The 19,412-nt window shown below is 43.0% G+C and overlaps 1 protein-coding gene across 12 annotated transcripts in view; it reads right to left on the reverse strand.

Annotated features, from left to right (window-relative positions):
- The window catches only part of CLIP1 (CAP-Gly domain containing linker protein 1), a 61,283-nt gene that overhangs the window by 7,388 nt on the left and 34,483 nt on the right, over positions 1-19,412 (reverse strand). For 9 of the 12 annotated variants that reach the window (XM_039560871.1, XM_039560869.1, XM_039560867.1 and 6 more), the window contains 11 exons: positions 17,719-18,663; positions 16,437-16,553; positions 15,453-15,510; positions 15,143-15,226; positions 14,344-14,500; positions 13,562-13,727; positions 13,260-13,475; positions 8,715-8,852; positions 7,533-7,639; positions 4,668-4,788; positions 448-500 (listed from right to left, as the gene is read on the reverse strand). In XM_039560871.1, the coding sequence (XP_039416805.1) occupies positions 448-500; positions 4,668-4,788; positions 7,533-7,639; positions 8,715-8,852; positions 13,260-13,475; positions 13,562-13,727; positions 14,344-14,500; positions 15,143-15,226; positions 15,453-15,510; positions 16,437-16,553; positions 17,719-18,663 (2,162 nt within the window). Of the gene's footprint in view, positions 1-447; positions 501-4,667; positions 4,789-7,532; positions 7,640-8,714; positions 8,853-10,030; positions 12,248-13,259; positions 13,476-13,561; positions 13,728-14,343; positions 14,501-15,142; positions 15,227-15,452; positions 15,511-16,436; positions 16,554-17,718; positions 18,664-19,412 lie in introns of all 12 variants that reach the window. The other 3 variants (XM_039560873.1, XM_039560872.1, XM_039560874.1) reach the window with 2 other exon arrangements.

The following is a 19,412-nucleotide window of genomic DNA, read 5'->3' on the forward strand; positions in this document are numbered from 1 at the left end:
AAAGCAGTGCTGAATGAACTGCAATAACCCACAAGGAACTCGACAGCCCAAAACCATGAGAGCAGCAAGTCAGTGCCCAGTAACTTTTCTTTCCTTCTCCCCTTTTCCTCTAATAACCCTCCTCAGCATCACTGTATTGTCCATTATTTCTTAAGAGCTTGCCGGGTCAGATCTGTGCACACACATTTTATCAGACTGAGGGACAATCCAACATTCCAGAGCAGACTAAAACCAAACATTAAACTGATCACTGCAAGTAAGAATTACCACAACGTGGGAGGTGTGGAACTAAAGCAAACGTGGACGGTTCCATCTCTAATCCAACGAGTGCAACAACTCAGCACTTTTAACCATGACACAACAGAAAAGAACAGCTCTTAGCAGCGTTTTTGCGTTACATTTCTGTAGGACTGTGGGGTTAAACACACATCAGCAGGAACAACTTACCTCTTTTTCATCTCTAATAACTGGTTATTGAGTACTGATCTCTCCTCTTCCAGCTGAAACACAAGTACAGACAGACTCCAGTTGATACACTACAGATTGTTTCCTTAGTATAATGTATCAGAGCATCATTATCATCATAAAATAGAAGTGGGAGAGGCTGCAGAGCCCCCAGATCCTCAAAGTAGCAGATTTTCTACTGGCACAGCACATGCACTCAAACACCAACTGTTCAGTGACCAAAACATCAGCTACTACTGAGGGCCTGGTGGTGCTTTATAAGCATTTCCATGCCCTGTGCACACAGCAGAGGTGTGAGACCAGTGTTAAAGGATATTTCCAGGGCCCCCACACACCCCAAGAACCCTTTGTGTGCCTGGCCATTACTTTTAGCTCAGCACTGGTGAATTGCTGGGTTTGCTGTGCTGGATCATTGCACTGCTGATCCGTATTTGTTACTGCCCCGTTACTCAGAGATAAATTATTGATCCCAAGGCTCTTGGTCTGGTGTTTGTTACCACTTCCTGAAGCTATAACTCAGCGAGGTCACTCTTACTGCCTTAAAACCAGCAAGGCTTTCAACTGAAATTATTGTTGTTGGTTCTTGGGTCCAAACTGGGTTAGGAAATACAAACCAACAAAACTGCAAAGGCCCAACACAGAAACACTGGGGCAACTAAGCTTCTGGTAAGGTTAAGAAAACAAGTATTTTTCAGGCAAATTAATTATTTTTCACCATCTCCTCCTTCCTTCTTATTCAATGGCCAAAGCCAGCAGTTACAGCTGAGAACTGTCTGTATCAGAACTCCCCGAGCACAGTTTCCACTGGGATTTCACAAGCTTCCAGGGTTCATCCACAAGGTCAGGAACACATACATTTTAATGGAAACCTCAGAGCCCTGACAACAGCTCCTGTCCCTGACGGAGGGAATTCTTTCAGCACTTTGCAGATACTGAGGTTTGGCACAGAAGGTGTTAAACAAGTTTCCTTGAGCAGGTGGGTTGCCAGCCAGCCCCCAGCTCAGCTAAATGCAGCTCACTGAGAGCAGCCATCTCCTCCACATTTCCTGACAAGTTACCTTCTCCTTCCCTGTGCTAGTGCTGTTAAACATTCCAGGTTTGGGATGAACCAGGATCATTTCACTGGGCTTAATCAGACAGCTTTTATTGATATGAAAAACAGATACTAGAAGGGTGTAGAGAGACTTCTATAAATAATTCTTAAAGCAAATCAAGACGTGTCTCTCAAGGCAAGTGACCACTGTGGGAGAGCAGAGCAGCCAAGGCACTATGGGGATATGGGCACATTTTTCCTGCAGGTCAAACCCAGCCAAAATCCAGTTCCACCAGCAGCACCAGAGCATCCCGATTCCCAGTTTCTGTCTTGTTTCCTGCCCAGAGGCAGCCTGTGTGAACTCCTGACATCTGTACAGACTGGTGACAAAAAAGGGAGGAATACCACAAGTCTGAGAAATGTGACTCTCAGGGAGCTGCAGCTTCGGCTGCTTCTCCAGACCCTCGTTCTAACACCTGGGTTCCAGGCCCCTCTCCTCCTGCACATCTCCAGAGTGAGGGGACACATCTCCTGTGCATCACACTTCCCAGCTGCTTTTTTGGATTCCTTGTCCTTTGCCAGCACTGGCATTTCTCTACAGTCACACTCGGCACCCTCAGAACAGACCCTGCACACGTTAATAAAAGATGGGCCAGCTGAGCTGCTGGGTATTTCTACACCTTCTCCAATTAATTTCAAATGCCTGGGCAGGTCTGAGGCTGCCAAAATGCCACAACAAATAATTCGAAGCCAGGAAAGTTCCCCGAGCTCAGTATTTATCTGAATGTGACTCTTTAACTAATTACAATCAGCTAATTATTTACGGGTCAATACAGAAAAGCTCCCTCAGCATCTCTGGTTGTGAGACACTTTAACCTTTAGATGTCCGGATAGATCACTCAAGGATCCACTAATTTTGCAAACTGTGCCAAAAGGAGCCACGGATCCTCTAACCCAACTGACAACACACCTGTTAGAATTTATGTGGATACCATAACAACAGCTCAAAATTCCCAATCCCGTGTTTGCCCCTTCCTGATGCATTTAACAGGTACCTGCACAGAGCCTCTGCAGCCTGAGCTCTGCTGCGTTCTGCTTCCCTCCCCACTGCCCAGATTTTTGGGAGCACAACGTGCAGCTCCCGGGCAATCCCGCGGTGGGAAACGGCATGGGGGAAAACCCGGACTGGACCTTTCCCGGAGTACGGAATGGGGGAAAAAACCCGGACTGGAGTTTTTACAGAATATTGAATGGGGGAAAACCAGCCCATGGCTCGGGGGCCGAGGGGTCTCTTCTCTCAGGGCTTTTCCATGTGTCAAAATGCAGAAAGATTTGAGCAGTGCTGCCAAATCCTTCTGAAGTTACAACTCTGCCTGGAAATAACAGGTTGCCTCAAAGACTCTGAAATAATTTAGGAAACCCTGTGGGAGTGGAGAGCAGCTCCCAGTGGCTGTTTGGGATGTGCTCTCCCCCCTCCGCTCCTCAGATGGGGAATGAGTCAGTGCTGAGCCCACACGTCTGGGACTCTGCTCGTCACCGCCAAAGGCTCTTGAGGATGAAGGAGTCTGAGCATTACTCCTGCCAGCAGCTAAAAGGATTTACAAACTGGCCAGGGCTGTAGTCACCCATCCCCAGGACTTCCAAACAGACCCTTGGATAAAAATCAGCCTGTTGGCTTTAAAAATAATCAAGCCTGCTGCAGCGTGGAAGAGTCTGTGCCCTGTCAGGGTGACCTAGGTTACAGTGTAAGATGTAACCAAAGGTATGTATTCTCTTATCATCCTCACAAGCTGTTAAAAGTGGGTGGGGCAGTGTTCGTTATCTCCTACCATGACTCATCTCTGGTAACACCAGCTGGGAGCAATCTCTGTTTAATGGGCAATTAAGGACTCACCCCATGACTCGCAGGATTATGTCATCCCATTGTGAGATGCCCCACCCAGGGGGAGGAGCCAAGCATTCCCACCTGGATATAATCTGGGATTTGGAACAGTCAGCCCTTACCTACTGGATTCCCAGAGGACAAGAGCTACATAACCACCACTAGACCTTCAGAGGAGGATCAGACACTTCTACAGGAACACTGCTTCAACAGAACTTTATCTATCACTTCCAAGAGGACTGCAGCCACCCCTGAATTGGACTGGTACCACCACCCTGCCTGGCAGGGTGTCAGGTCATATCCTGGCTCTGTCAGGTTAAGCCAATATTATTGCCTTATTCTATATACTAATAGAGAACTGTTACTCTTATTTTTCATGTAACTGCCTGAAAGCCCCTTAATTTCAAAATTATAGTAATTTGGAGGGAAGGGGCTTACATTTTCCATTCCAAGGGAGGCTCCTGCCTTCCTTAGCAAACACTTGTCTTTCAAACCAAGACACCCAGGGAACAGGATCCCCTCCCTACACAGGTGCTCTCTCAGAAAGGCAGGACACAAACCCTGGTCTCCTACCTTTCTGCTTTTGGATCTTTTGGATGATCTTCCCAAGATTCCTACACAGTGTGCCTGTCACTGGAACTGCTCCACAAGAACTAAACCCACCACATTAGGGGCTGTAAATCTATTTTATCTTTTGGCAAGTACCAGTGATAGAAGCTGAGTAACTTGCTCATATTTTAAGATTCCAACAATGTGTTCAGATATAATAGTGAAAAATAAAAAAATAAAGTACCACCAAAAAAGCACCTTACAGGGGTTCTGTTCCCCAGGACCCACAGCCTGGCTGCAGCACAGTGTGAAGTTTGAGCAGACACACGCACAGCACAAGTCCAACCAAGGAGTTTTACACAGCATTCTGAAATACATCCTAAGTATTCTTTGTTTTCAGTGGGGAAAGCAGGAATAAGAATTTAAAAGCTACATTTCCTTAGGTGGATGGACATTTCCACAGTTGTATAACAAAACCACTCCCGACAGAAATAGCAACTCTCTGTTAATACACTTGGCTAAAGCACGTTTAATTTATGCTCATTCCCAAGCCTTCCCAAGTATCCTTCCCGGGTTACATAACCTTCTGTCAGCCTGCACTTCCAACCTCCCCGTGCAGGTGGCTTCCAAATTTATTTCCAAACGTTCCCAGCACCACTCATCCTTTCCAGCACAAGGCTCCCCGGGCAGCCCCGGAGCTCCGGCGGAGCTTCCACCCGCCCGCTGCGGCCGCTCTACCTTGTGGTGACTCGAGACCTCGTCCCTGCTCCTGCCCAGCTCCTCGGCCAGTTTCACGTTCTCCTCCTGCAGAGCCTCGAGCTGCTGGGACTTGTGAGCCGCTGCCAGCTTGAGCGCTTCGCTGCGAGCACACAGAGAGCATCGTTACCATAGGAACGGGAGAGGCGAGGGAAAACTGGGGGAGAGAGGCGGCTTCACAGCTTGGAAAAATACATCAGGGTCACGTGGCTGAGGGATCGGGAACAGCAGTGACAATCCTGGGGACACAGGGACAGGGTGAACCCTGCGGCTGCACAAAGCCTTTCCCTCGCAGTGGTTCAGGTAGTCGGGAATTCCCATGGGCAGCAAGGCTGGGATTTGGAAATGCAGGGTTTGGCCAGAGGGTCGGCAATGTTTGCAGCCTGGACTGTTCACAGAAGGGAACTTTGCAGCCAGAGGTAAAACAGAATTGCTTGAAAGCATAAAAAAGAAAAAGAAAACTAGGAAAAAAGGCAACAAGAAAAAAACCCAGCTTAGAGCTCCTACTCCCTACAAGGTCTGACATCCAAACATACAAGAAAGTGCAGGATCACAGGAAGCAAAACCTCATATATTCCATTATTTTAACAGACACTAAACTGCAAATGAGACAAAAACAAAGCTGAAGAAAAAAAGACTTTGCAGCTTTCATCAGCCTGTGTTGCTACTAATGAATGTGGTTTCCTTAAAATACATTTATTTGTAACAAATTTTGGAAAATATTTTGCATGCTAGCTGTAACATGAGTGACTAACACAAAATCTTTAAGATCTTACATCTTTTGAAAAGCACAAAAGACACCCTTAATTTCACTGAATAGTAATTTTTATTACTGTTTTGTTTTTTAAAAAAGGAGTCTCAGTAGTCCTGTGTACCAATACTACAGACTTAAACCCTGACTGGAATATTAAAAATACTTTTATAACTGTGGGAAGTAGAAGAATAAGTCAGAAACTTATTCAAGCACTTCAAAATACAAGGATCTGTTGTCTCTTACTGGGCAGATTTAGACAAAAGTCTGATTTACTTTTGCGTTCAGCATCTCACAGGACTCTGATTTCTCAACCATTTCTTCTACCTGGTCTCACCTTGACTAATTCCCACCCTGATCCCCCTGAACTGGAGCAAACTGCTCCCACCTCATATTTCTAACTATTTTTCCTTGCTGAGCACTAACCCCTTCTCCTTCTTCTTTTGGCATTAAGGCACAGATGGTTCAGGGCTTTATAAAAATCCCACACCCAACACTGGGGACAGCGTGCCTGAAGTGCTCCTGTGTTCGTGCCAAGGAATCTCCAAGGGATGGCCCTGGGAGCACCCACGGCACTGCAGCTTTCCCTCACCCCAGCCTTGCAGGGAAGGCTCTTTCCCGAAGGACACCCTGTCCCTGTCACATCCCCTGCCTCCAAAGGCAGCACATTCCTCCAGCTCCCGTGGGCACATTCCCTCTGCTCTCCTCACCAAGGCCTCGTCAGCTCACCCCTGAGCTGTGCTCTCAAACCACACCCTGCTGATGGGTACAAAAGAACTATTAAAGATCAATTGAAAACTAGAAAAGCTTCCCCTTCTCCCCAGGGTCTCAGCTCTGATAATCAGAGACCACATTCAGCAACAGTCTAAGAAATAACAGAATTAACCTCTCCAGAGTGATCAGGGTCCTGGGAACTGAGGTGCTTGATTTGGTGCTGGAGATTTCAAGGCAGCATCTCCTATAAATAATTTCTGCCTGGCAAATTACAGCCCAGTATCTGCTGCCTTTCCACAATATCAGAGTCTACTCATCCCTTCATTAGAGCAACCAGCAATCACTTGCTCTGGCATTTCCCACAAGCACTGAGGCAGGAATTGCTCCTGGAAAGAAATCCTGTTTTTCTCAAAGGGGTCTATGCAATCACCAAGGTTTTCCAAAGCCACCAGCACAAACTGCCAGTCACAGCCAGACACTGAATTCTGTGAGCTGGTGGCCCTTGTGTCCCAGTGTCACCTCGGAGCTGTCAGTGGCTCAGAGCTGTCACAAAATGACAAATGGAACTACAATAATAATAATTAGTCAAAGCTGCTCATAAGCTGTCAGCGAGATTCCAGCTCTCACCCCATGAGCCAAGAAATTCCTCTTGGAGCACAGGTGGAAAGAGGTCTGTGGTTTAATGCATGGCACCTCTGAGAGCTGGGGATGTGCAGCCACTGGCAGAGCAGCAATAACTGGGATCTTTATTCCCTGTGGCACAGCAAAAGCTTTGCTACAATGAGATTCCACAGGGAAAATTACTTTATATCAAATGCTCTCAGTTTATTTGTTTGTGTCCAATGTTACACAACGTGAGTCTGTAGTATGTAAAATATTGTTTCTCCAGTGAAGCAGCTCCAATAACCAACAATTAACTTGAGTTTTACGTTCCATATATAGGATTTGGTTTGTACCAGTTAGGAATAAATACACAGTAGGGACACAGAAATAAACTTCATAAAGCCATCAATGAAAAATAAAAGCAGAATCAAATATTCTATGAACAAAGCCACTTAACACTCCAAGTGTACTTGTAATTAAATCAAACAGAATTCTCTTCTAATAAAGATTTTAATATCATCTCGTGCCCTCAGGTGCAGAACCCTCCACCAAACAAATTATTTCAAACTATGCTCCAAGGATTTGCTTCAGTTCCCTTCAGCAATTTAGTAGCAACATTCTGATGTCAAGTTTTGCACATGCCACACATTTAATTTTGAGCTAATATCTGCTTTATAAGTGAGGATACCAGAAAGGTGCTGAAAGACAATTTGAAAAAAAAAAAAATCAAAGGTACATGTGCCCACAAAAATGAACAGATTTAACACTGAAATACTTACAATTCTTTTTTAAGTTCTTCTACTTTCTTGTTCTCCAGATTTAGAAGCTCTTTTGATTTATTAAGTTCCTCTTCATTTTTCAGGTTGTTTTGTTTAAGCATGTCCAACTTAAAGAGAAAAAAAACCCCTCATTACACCAATGAAACCACACTGTTCTCAGGAAACAATACTCAGCCAAATGGGGGCTTGAGCTCCTCCTTTTCCATCTTTAGCCCCTAAATTAACCCAACCTGTCTGGACTGACGTGTTTGTCCAACAACAAATTTTATGAGACATTCTGCATTCAAATAGAGCAGCACAAAGAATTCCAAGTCCACTGGAGAGCAGTTTCCAGGAATCTGGTGTCAACACCCCAAGGTAAAGCCCAAAGCACCTCAGCTCCATTAACTGCTGCAGCATTCAGAGCATTATTTGTTCTTTAAATGCAAAGCTTGTTGCTAAAATCAGCTGCTCCCTTGATCTTTATTCCTCTAAGATAACTCATAAATTCTGCTTTCCATACCTTATTTTCTGACTCAGGAGGGCTGAATGCTGTGCGTGCACCCACAGGAAATGAATTCCTTGCAGAGATCTTGTTGCATGGGACAAACCTTGGACATGGTTTTCCTGAGCTTGTGTCCCCCATGGTAACACCACGAGCTCATGGACCTGATTTGCTTGCATCCAGCCCCACAGTATATTACATAACAGATAATCTGCAGCCATTCTCATGGCATTACAGGACCTTGTGGATTTTTTTAATCCAGAAAGGGAACCCCTCCCATATGAACGTCACCACTTCTAATTCTCGAGCCGGCAGATCCTGCTGGAAATCGCTCCCGTTCCAGCACTTAGGGCAGCCCAGCTGTTCACTCCCAGTGCTATGGGAGCTGCAGAAGACCAAGGGGTGAGGGCATCCTCCCCTTCCTCAGGCCCTGGAGCAGCACAGAGTGGTGGGAAGACACAGCCTGGGAACAGATCCCAACAGGAACTGCTGCACCTTGGACTGACACCACGTGCAAAATACAAAATAATCCTGACCATAAAACCACGTGCATTTTCCATCACTCTGCACTCATCCAGTAATTTTTCACAGGGGAAAATGACAGAATCCTCTCCTGCCTAATCCAATTCTCTATAATTCAACAGTTGCTCTCACAAACCAGGCAAAACTTTTCACAGAAAAGCATTTAATGTGATTACTTCATTCTGCAGCTTCTTGTTTGTCTGTCTCGAGTTCTCCAAAGAGGCCAAAGTTTCAATCTTTTCTTTGTGAATGGCATCCTTCTCCTTGGTCACCTGCTCCACTGCCTGGAAAACATCTTCTGCCAGTTTGGCCACCTGGATATAAAGGGAGGTGGGGAAAAAAACCCCAATTAGTACCAACGGGAACTCTGACAGCAAAACATCAATACTTTATGCAGAGCTCCATGGTTTGTCAGCTGCTTCCCAGTCAAGTAAGGACTTCAGCTGGGAATTTATTTGCATTTTGAAGCTGCATAAAGTATAAAATGAAGTGAACAAGAGAAGATCCAATTCCATGCAGAAACAGATCATAACCTCATGCTCATGTCACCACTGAGGAATTCCCTCTATTTTAATTCCTGGATTTCTCATTATCACCACTGTGACTGCTCTCAGACCTCTCACCTCTTTAGGCAGTAGTAATTCAACAAATATTCACTTCCAACAGCCTGGTATATTTTCAGAAATTATGGAATTACGAAAACTCAAAAATTTGGAAAATAATGGAATTAGAGATAAAGCCAATTATTGCATTATTTCAGTATTGTTCATTATGGCCTCATAAAGGAAACACTTCACAAAGATATTAAAATCCTTAGGCAGGTGTAGTCTATAGGATATCTTGATTCCAATTTGCATTCAATGGGATTTTCTGGGCTTCAAGCCACACAAACTGAAAATCAAAGTATTTTATACAGAATTTGTTGGTGGTGAATACAAAACACTTCTGTGAATAAAAAGAACATCAGAATTGTCAGTGTCTTTCCCAGTCTCTAACACTGCTTTTATCCAATTACATTTACAGGAGCAGCACGTTCTTTTATATTTTTTGGAGTAACTCAGGTTTGTAGTTTGCTGCAATTGAACATAAAATTGCACAAAGATCCAATCTAAAACCTTATCTATTACTACTTTAGGTTTTAAGGTGCAGAACCCTTCACCAGAAGGAGCTGCTCAATGTCTTCTACCAGATTCAGGGAACACAACTTCCTTTTATTCACAGTTCATGTTGTTTTCTTGCAACATCCAGCGACAACAGAGGCTTTTGTAGTTAAAAATATTATTTAAAAATTTTTTTAAGTGTCCTTCAGACTCACAGCTGCAACTTGCAACAACCCCCAAGTACCATATTGAGAGAGCCCACAACTGCAGTGTGTTATGAGTGTGCAGTGAAGTGCAGAGAGGAAATCAGGGGTTAGTGCTCACGATTAGTAGAATCAGCCCCAGACTTGACTTTTAACTATGAATTTCAATACCTCTGGTTTTTGCACTACTGCTTGGGTCTGGAGAGTCTCAAGTTCTTTTACTTTCAAAATCAGATTGTTCATTTGCTCCTGCAGCATCTGATTTTGGCCCTGAGACTCCAGCAATTTGCCTGAGAGGTCACTATTAGCTTGTTCTAAAAGTTTAACTTCCTCACACAGTTTGTAATAATCCCGGGAGAATTTCCCCTTCTCATTCAGTGTTCCCTCCTTACTGATGACCACACTTTCCTGCTTATCCCTCAGGCTGTCCAGTTCCTGAAGCAACTCAATTTCCTCCTCTTCCATCAGCTCCATCTCGTGTTTGAGCTCATCCATCTTCTTGGAGATTGAGCCGTGCAGGCCCTGGAATTCTGCTGCTGAGCTGGATAAGGAAGCAAAGTCACCCTTCAGTCTCTCCATGCTGCAAGTGAGCTGCTCTTTCTCTGCACAGAGAGTTTCTTTCTCTTTCATTATTTCCATCAGCTTCATCTCAGATTTTTCTTTCTCCTGAACTAGAAGTTTTTTCTCAGCCAGAAATTCCTCACTTTTCTCTCTCAGCTCTTCTACCTTCTTTTCTAAGCAGCTGATGTTCCTTTGAAGTTCCCTATGTCCCAACAGAAACGATTCCTCGTCCAGTTTTCGAGCTTCCTTTTCTAAGGTTAAGTTTTCTTTCATAAGAGCAACCTCCCTGTTTAATTTCTGACACTTCTCCTGCAGCTCATCCCTCTCCCTGGTCAGCATCTCCCTGGCAAAGGAGCAGGTCGCCAAGGAAGATGACAGGACCTGCTCGGTGTGTGATGCAGCAGCCAGCTCACCTTCTAATGCTCTTTTGGCATCCTGGGCCTCCTTCAGAAGATTGGAAAGGTCACATTTACAGGCCATCAACTCTTGATTTTCTACAGTCTTCTTACTTAGTTCTCTCTTCAGGGCTTCAATGGAATCTTGGAGTGTGGCATTCTCTTGAGCCAGAGCATTCTTGGACGAGAGGTCCAGCTCACGTTCTCTCTTCAGATCAGAAATTGCCTTTGCGCAAGATTTGTTTTCATCAAGAAGCTCCAAGTATTTTGTCTCCAATTCCTTCTTCTCTTGGAGAAGAGCTTCATTATGCTTTTCAAACTGCAACGACTTCTGAAGGACAGATTCCTTTTCCAAGGTCAGTTTGTTCATGTTCTCAGCACAGACTCTCTCACAAAGCTCAGCATCTGCTGAGGCCTTCGCAAGCTTCTCAGCAATTGCCTTGTTTTCATTGAGAAGTTGCTCCCTTTCAGCCAAAAGCCTCTGTTCTGATGAAGAAAGAGCCTCTTTCTCTCGAAGTAACTGATTACATTCCAAACTGAGTGTCTCTCTTGAGGCTTTCACTTCCTCCAGAAGACAAGTGAGACTCCCAAGGGAATTCTCCATCTCCACAGTGTCTTCCATCACTTTGGTAAGCTGTGTTTGCATCTTTTCCTCTCTCACTTTTAACACTTGGTTTTCACTGACTGCATTGTCTAAACTCACTTGCAGCTCTTCTGTGCCTTTGAGGAGCATCTCCTTCTCTTCCTGCAGGTTCTGCAAGACCCTGCCCAGCTCCTTTTCCAGGGCTTCATGCCTGTCTTGAAGAGCCAAGAGCTCCCCTAGGGCTGAATCTCTCTCTGCAGCCAGAGCTAACACTTGTTGCTGAAGCTCCCTTTGGTCACTGGCCAGGGCCTCACAGGAACTTCCCAGCTTCTGGATAACATCATCTTTGTCTTTTATAACTGCATCTTTCTCTTTCAAAAGTCTCTTCTGATAATTCTCCAGCTCTTCCCATTCTTTGACATGTTTCTGACATGCCACATCCATGGCATCTTTGCTGGCCTGAAGTTCTTCCAGCTGTTGGAACAAGGTGAACTCCAAGGACTGCAGAGCCTCATTTTCCTGAGCTGCCTTCAGCAGCCTTGCCTGCACTGCCTCAAGTTCAGAGAGTAATTTGCTTTGCTCAGAAACCAATGCTCCCTTTTCTGTGCTCTCCTGCTGGCTTTTGGCCTCAGCTTCTTCCTTCTGCTTTAGGATTCTTTTATTTTCTGCCTTCAGGTCTTCTTGGTCTTGTTGCATTAACAAAATCTTTGATTCCAATTCTTTAAGTTTTGATAACAAGGGACCTCTCTCTAATTTTAAAGTTTTCCCCTCCTGTGCCAAAGTCTCTTTTTCTGATATCAAAGCCCTCATCTTGTCTGACATTTGTTCGATTTCTTTTCTGGATGAGGCTAACACAGAGCTTAAGGACTAAAGAAATAAAGTCAGGGAGAAGGGAAAACAAAAATCAAGTCAAGCAGATGAATGAGAAATGGGCTTTAAGGGCAAATAGAGCAACTGTAATTTAAGTTTTAAAAGTGTATACACTGACACACAGTCCCTGTGTGAACTCAGCTGCTGACAGACACCCCCATTACATTACAGAACACCCGTCATCCACAAGAAAAGGTTTTGGTGGCTAAATAGTGTTAAAAAATCATGGTTTAATGTTTTCTCCATCCAAATTTCATGTAATTTATAAAACTATTCTCAATAAACTGACTGACTGTAAATTATTCAAAAGAAGAGCCACAGAATGATTTCATGAGACTCTAAATGAATTAAAATGTAAGGAGTTCTATTAGACGCTGACTTCCAATTCTCAATTTCACCCATAGATAATTCTCCTCATGATTCTATCAAAAATATATTGTCATAACCCCTTTAATTCAAAACACCACATCAATGGTGTCAATATTGTGTGTCAATTTATACACGAAATAATTTGCTAAATCATACAGCAAAGATTGTAGCAAATAATTGATGAAAGCAAGCAGTAATGTCAAGGAAACAGGAGGAAAAATCAAAATTGCTGAAGTCCAGCTACACATTAAATAGCTGCAGATCATACTACAAACCAAGAGGTGTGTAGCACTTCTAAACGAAGTGGTTCACAATGCATCTTAAAATCAAGCACATATAAAAAACCAGGGAATGACATCTGGCTCCAGCTGGCTGTGCTGAGCCAGATATCTACGAACATAAAATGTTACTGGTATCAAAGAACTGTCTCTCATCAAATCTTGTGTATCTAGAAAAGAACTAACAACCAGTTTGTCCTGTGGGCTTCTCCTCCCTAACCCAAATCCACGTACCGTGGAAAAGTTCAAAGCAGAAACACTGCAAAAATCTGGCTATGAAAGGCTGAAGCAGAGAGAAAACAAGTCACTGAGACAGAAAATTTAAACTTTAAGTCACATGCAGAGTGACAAAAGCCACTTACTCTGGCCTGCTCTGCTTGTTTCTGCAGCTCCTCAGCCTGTGCCTCCAGCTCGTTGTTTTTCCTCTGGGCACTTTTCAGTGCCTCTTCTGCATCCAGCAGGTTCTGCTTAAACCCTTGGATATCTGCATCGTGTTTAGCCACTAGCTCGGAAGTTTCTTTTTGATACTTGGCCTGAAGATCTTTGTACTGATGTTGGCTGGTCTCAATCTCCTTTTTCTGGTGGAAGATAAAACAGCAAAACTCAGTTCTAGCAGCAGTGGGACAATATTCTGCAGTTTGAGGGCTTTTAAAGTTGTTCTTACCATGTCTGTTAATTGATCCTGCAGACTTTTCAGTTCTGCTTGATGAATCTTGAGGGTTTCCTGCTGACTCTGCTCAGCTTTCTGTGTTGTCTGCTCCACATTTTTCTCAAGCTGAGCAGCCTTTTCATTTGCTTTTGTAAGCTCGAGTTGTATTTGCTCCAACTGCCTGGAAAGACCAAATGAAAGAACATCACTTTCTGCTGACAGCACCACAAGCACAGAGATGAAAGAGCCAAGATTGTGCTGAAGTTCTGTATTCTGACCTAGCATTTAGAAAGAGATTTAATTGTTTAACAGATAGAGAGTGTTCTGCTAAATTCAATATACACAGGGAAGACCAAGTAACTTTGCTCCCCATCTGGGGTTTTGTAAGGGTGAAGAACAACTATTGTACACACAATTTTTATTTGGAAAAACCCCCACATTTTCTCTCACAAAAATGTGACCCAAGTCTTTTATATATCCAAATAAATGGAGCTGATCAGGTAATCAAATAATCATGAAGCACAATCACAACAGTCTGGATTATTCAAGAGGTCATTTACTCTGGGCAATGAGAAGCACATTACATAAGAATTTTGGAATTATCAATGTTGGATGCTCTTCAAATCACTCCCAGGAGACTGTTTAGATTGATTTAGTTTGCTAGAATAAGTTCACTTGTCATATCAATGTGACACTCAGGACCATCTTGTTCAGATATTTACAGAAAAATAAAATGAGAAGCTGGGAGTGTGGGAGAGGAGTTTTGATGTGACAATGCTCTGACAGTGATGAAATACCTTTCTTTTAACCTCAGCTCATCGTTCATTCTTGTGAGCTGGGCAGAGCTGTCTCCTGATGACTTAATGATCTCTGCAATGTCATTTTCAAGTTTGGCTTTTGCTTCCATCAGCTGCTGCTCCCTCTCTTCTCGCTCCCTCAGTTTCCTCTCCATCTCTGAGCAAAACAAAGGTTGTTAGGCTGTAAATTTAAGAGGAAGGGTATGCACAGAACAGCTAGAGGATTGTAAAGAACTAGAAACAGCAATACTGATGCTACAGACCTCACAGATCACCCCTTTAAAATGAAAAATGATGATAGATTGAACTGGTAACTGCAGCAAAAGATTAAGGACTCTTAATCTTAACAGTGAAGAGCAGCTAGCCACGAGCCCTTTGTTTCAGAAGTGATTCACTTCAGACCATGAGAAGTGGGTACAAGTTCTGCTGTCTCAGAGGGGAAGGAAGCAGAGGAGGAAGAGAGCTGCAGGTCTTGCAGGTGAAACCACTCATCAGCTGTACAGCAGAGCAACAGAAAATGAATAATGAAGGCAACACGAAGCTACAGTGAAAAAATGGCTCAGGCCAGGGCAGGAACTGCCAGGGGCAAGGGCAGCCCTTGGGATCACTTCTCCCATGCCAACAACGCCAGGCAAGGTTTGCTTCAGGGCACAAATCGTGCTTGACTTCCCTCTACACTGGTTTTACACAGAGATGTACAAGGAGAAAGGCACAGCAAAGCCTCCTACAGGCTACAGGAGCCACACCAGAGCACACAGCTGATGCATTTCCAAAACACTCAATTTCATCCCTTCCTTACCAGTCAAACTAGACTTGAGCTGCTCCAGTTCTGAAGACATGAGTGCAAACTGCTCTTCTTTTTGGTTCAGTTTTTTCACCGTTTCTAGGCAAGTAAAATTTGGAAAATAAAGTTAGTAACTACTTAGATGCAGACAATTCCATCTACTTGCAAGGGATGTTACCCTTCAGAGAGGCTGCAAGTAATCCCATCCTTTCCACAGCCACTGAAGCTGCTGTACCATCAGGCTTGAAAGTGTTTAAAAAACCCATTTTGTTGGCATTTCATTTCTGCAGCTTTTTAGTTCTCTGTTTATTTTAGCAGCACATACCTTGCATAGCTTGTTGAACATTCTCTGCTTCATCAGCTGCACTACTAAACTTTTCTTTCTGAAAAATTGATAAAAACTTAAGGTAAGGTTTGGTAATAACAGTACAATTCAACCACTGAATTTATATTAGGTATTTTTCATGTACAAAATAAAATAGTTTTCGCTCCTAACATAAACAGATCTCAAATTTCTGAGTTACAGGTTGGCACAGATGTATTCAGCAACATATAGCAAGATCTTCCCTTGCCTTAGCTGCAAGCACCTCAGCATTTAAAGTAACTCCTCCTTCAGCTGCCACAGAGCCCAGGGTAGGAAACAAGAATCTGGGGTCTCTATCCCTGCTGCTCCCAGGCTGCACAGGGGACACCTGCAACCCTGTGAGCCATCTCCTAGCAGTGTTTTCCAGCTTTACCAGCAGGAATTGATGCCAAACAGTGAAGAAAAGGGAGGATTTTGAGGAAGGCAAGTGAGGCTCTTCCACCAACTCTGAGTATTTACTACTGGCCGTGGAAAGACCAAAATTCCCACTGTTTTGTTACTAATGCCAGTGTAGTTCCTCAGGGAAACCCCACCCAACAACAGAGTATTTGGAAATTTATTTCAATGAGAAATGTCTTGAAAAACCATTTTAAGAAGTGTGTAGCAAGCATTAGTTGGTACCACAGCTACAATAAAGAGCCATTAAGTGTTCCTTAATGAGCAGTCTAAATTTAAACTGCTGCTGCTTTTGATTTGGTTTAATTTTATCTGCAATCCATAAATAGATGAGTTCTATTTAGACATAACACCTGATAACACAGCACTCAGGTGAAATGATCTTTTTATTGAGAGAGATCTCATCAGCCATGAACCCCTTCCCTTCCCTCCATGAGTAAAACACCTTTGGAAGGCTTTGCTCAGAGTTGATCCACAGATTTCCATTACACTCTCACCATGAAACCCAAAATCCAAAGAGTAAAGTCAAAATTTTTGGGTATTACTCACCAAAATTTGAAGTTCCTTTTCCAAAGAATCTTTAACTTGATTTACTGCACTCAAGTTTTTCTCAAGGTCAAGAAGCTTTTGCTCTTTGCCCTGCAGTTCTTTGGCCAGATTACTGGCCTAACAGAGGTGATAAAATGGAGTAAAATAAAATGACAAACATGAATGAAAAATTAGAAAAATTAAAAGGTGAATCTGAAAGAAATAACTGTAATATTAAAATCACTCTAAGATGAAAAATTAAAAAAAATGAAGAAAAAACCATGATGGGTTAACTGCGTGAAGCTGATTTCCACTGATGATTACATACATCACAGCACTAATTGCATCTTGGAATAGATTTGAAATAATTAAAATGTAGTTATTTTGGCATTAATGGTGAATACATTATTTAATGGCAGACATTTTTGAGTCCATTTAAAATTTCGAACAAGTTCCAGCATTAGTTCAATCAGTTTTGGTTCTTTTTCGTTTGGTATTTTTGAACTGACTGATTTGTGCTTCAATTGGCTGATCAGATCAAGACACATCCACGGGGAGGGAACCTTTTCAAGGGCTCTGTACCACACCCAGGGGTAGTGCAGAAACCCAGTGTGATCTCGAAAAGAGAGTCAGAGGTAGAAATCTGATATCTTGGAACCACCTGTGAAGGGTTTAGGAAAGCTCTTTCCAGTTATTTTCCTTTTACTCTTCACTACCATCAGCTTTAAAGAGGTGTTTCATCCAAACCCAAGGAAAATCCTGGATCGAGTTGCACTCTGTGGTTCCAAAGTGCAGTGAAACAGTGCCAGCAACATCCCTGCAGAGCCTGGGCTTAAGGAAAAGTTCCACCAGGATTTTCTGTGCTTTCTTTTGTTTTTAACAGCCTCTTCCATCACCTTGTCAGAGGAGGGGAAAGGTAATGAAGGAAATATTTCCCCACCAAGCCCCAAGTCCCTTTATCTATTCCCAAAGGTTAAAACCTTAGGATGTGTGGATTCTTCTCCCAAACAAGCCAACAAAGTAACTTTTCCATAACAGGAAGATTTCAGCACAGACATGCCCAAATCTGCAGCAAGGAAGTGCAGAAGGATTTTTTTCCTTTTGCTTATTGGTGCAGGTGGAGCACCAGAAACCTGTTGAGACACGACCCAGTTAATGCTCCTCTCAACCTCCTCAGATGGTCCCAAGATACCCATTCAGTAAAACTTGGTTTTTCTGTGATGTATTTTCCATAGCAGATTAAAATGGTACAAATGTAAAATAAAAGCAAAAGAAAACGAAAAGGATGGATGTTGATACAAACCTGGCTAATTCCATCAACCTTTTCAGTCTCTAAAGTCTGAATTTGTTTCTCAGCTGCCTCAAGCTGCTTGCTAAGTTTCTCGATTTCCAATTTACCTTCAGAATTGGCTTTCTCAAGTGCAGCAAGGTCCAAAAGCTTTTCTTCAGCAGCTTTGATCTGTGGTGTAAGACTATCAATAACTTTGGTTTGTTCATTGTACTTGGCTTGCAGTACCTCTAGCTCCTTTACCTTTATCTCAGCTTCCTGCAATTTGTTTAAAGTGTCTTCCATTTCTACTAGATGCTGATCTTCCACACTTTCCAGTTTGGTCTTCAGGCTTTCCAGGTTTTGCTCTTTCTCCTCCACGACTGCCACCAGTTTTGCTTTCAGCGACTCGATCTCTTTCAAGTGATGAGATCTCTCATTTTCCTGCTTCAGTTTTAAGTTTGACATTTCGTTTTCATAGTCTAATTTCATCTTCTCAATCTGAGTCTTTAACTCTGCGAATTCTGCCGTCTGAGCCCCAACACCTTTGCTGAAAGAAACTTTCAGCTCTTCCATTGCTTGCTGATGGGAGGCGATTGCAGATTCCAGCTTGGACTTCCACAGCTCTATCACGTCGGAATTCTCCTTGTTGGCGTGGTCAAGCTTGGTTTTCAAGGATTCATTTTCTTTTGCCATTCTCTCATTTGAGGCTGAAAGGGACTTGATCTCTTTCTGTAAGGCTTCCTCACTAAGGCCAAACTTCTCTTTCAACGAATTAATCTCATTCTGATGTTCTTTGCCAGCTGCTGCCATTTTTTCTTGCAAAGAACTGATTTCTTGTAGCAAGGAAAGAGAAGTGTCCACATCATCAATGTGTTTGCTGGAATCCAACCTCCCTCGGAGCTCAGCCACTTCCTTCACCCTCAGTGCCAGGTCCCTCTCCAGCTCCATGATCCGGGACTTTTCCGACACTGTCGCCACCTACGATCAACAGCATTTTAAGAAAAGAATAATTATGAAAGATACATTTAATACAAAGACACTCTTGGCCTTGCTGAAAAGCTTCCACCGAGCATTGCAAATTGCTTCAAAAAGGGAAAAATGTCCACAATTTCATTGTGTATCACAGGCATCTTGTTTTGTCTATAAATGTAGAATTTACTAAAATTCATTCTTCTGATATTATCTAGAAATAACTTGCCAAAGATCTTACAAACCACCCTGATGGATATTATCAATGATTAACAAAAGGTTCCTCAGAACCATTTTAAAGCAGACTGGGAAAGGATGGAGAACCTTGAGGTCTTTGTTGAAATAATTCCTTCCAAACTCCTCTCACACCAGCTACAATACTGTCAGAGAAAATGACAAACACATTTTTAACCTACAAATCCTCTGAAATTCCTTCTATACCAGCTCCATTCTCTCTGAAAAAGTGTCCTCACACTATCTGAGCTTTTCACTGACTGTTGGAGCAGTTTGCGCTACAGCAAAGCTCCCAGAATTAATTCTAATTAGGAAGTTACTGTTTCGACCTCCAGGACAAGATATTACTTACCTGCAGCTGCTCTTTAAAAGTACTTATTACATATTATAGTATTGGTTTTATATTTATCCTGGGTTTTTTATTCATCCCATCTCAACTTCAAGAAAATCCCCATGTGTGAGCATGAATATATGTGTGTGCATATATTTTTTTTTTTTTATTGTTTTTCCCTCTTTTAAGTACT

This window comes from Corvus cornix, chromosome 15, assembly GCF_000738735.6.
Source record: "Corvus cornix cornix isolate S_Up_H32 chromosome 15, ASM73873v5, whole genome shotgun sequence".
NCBI lineage: Eukaryota > Metazoa > Chordata > Aves > Passeriformes > Corvidae > Corvus > Corvus cornix.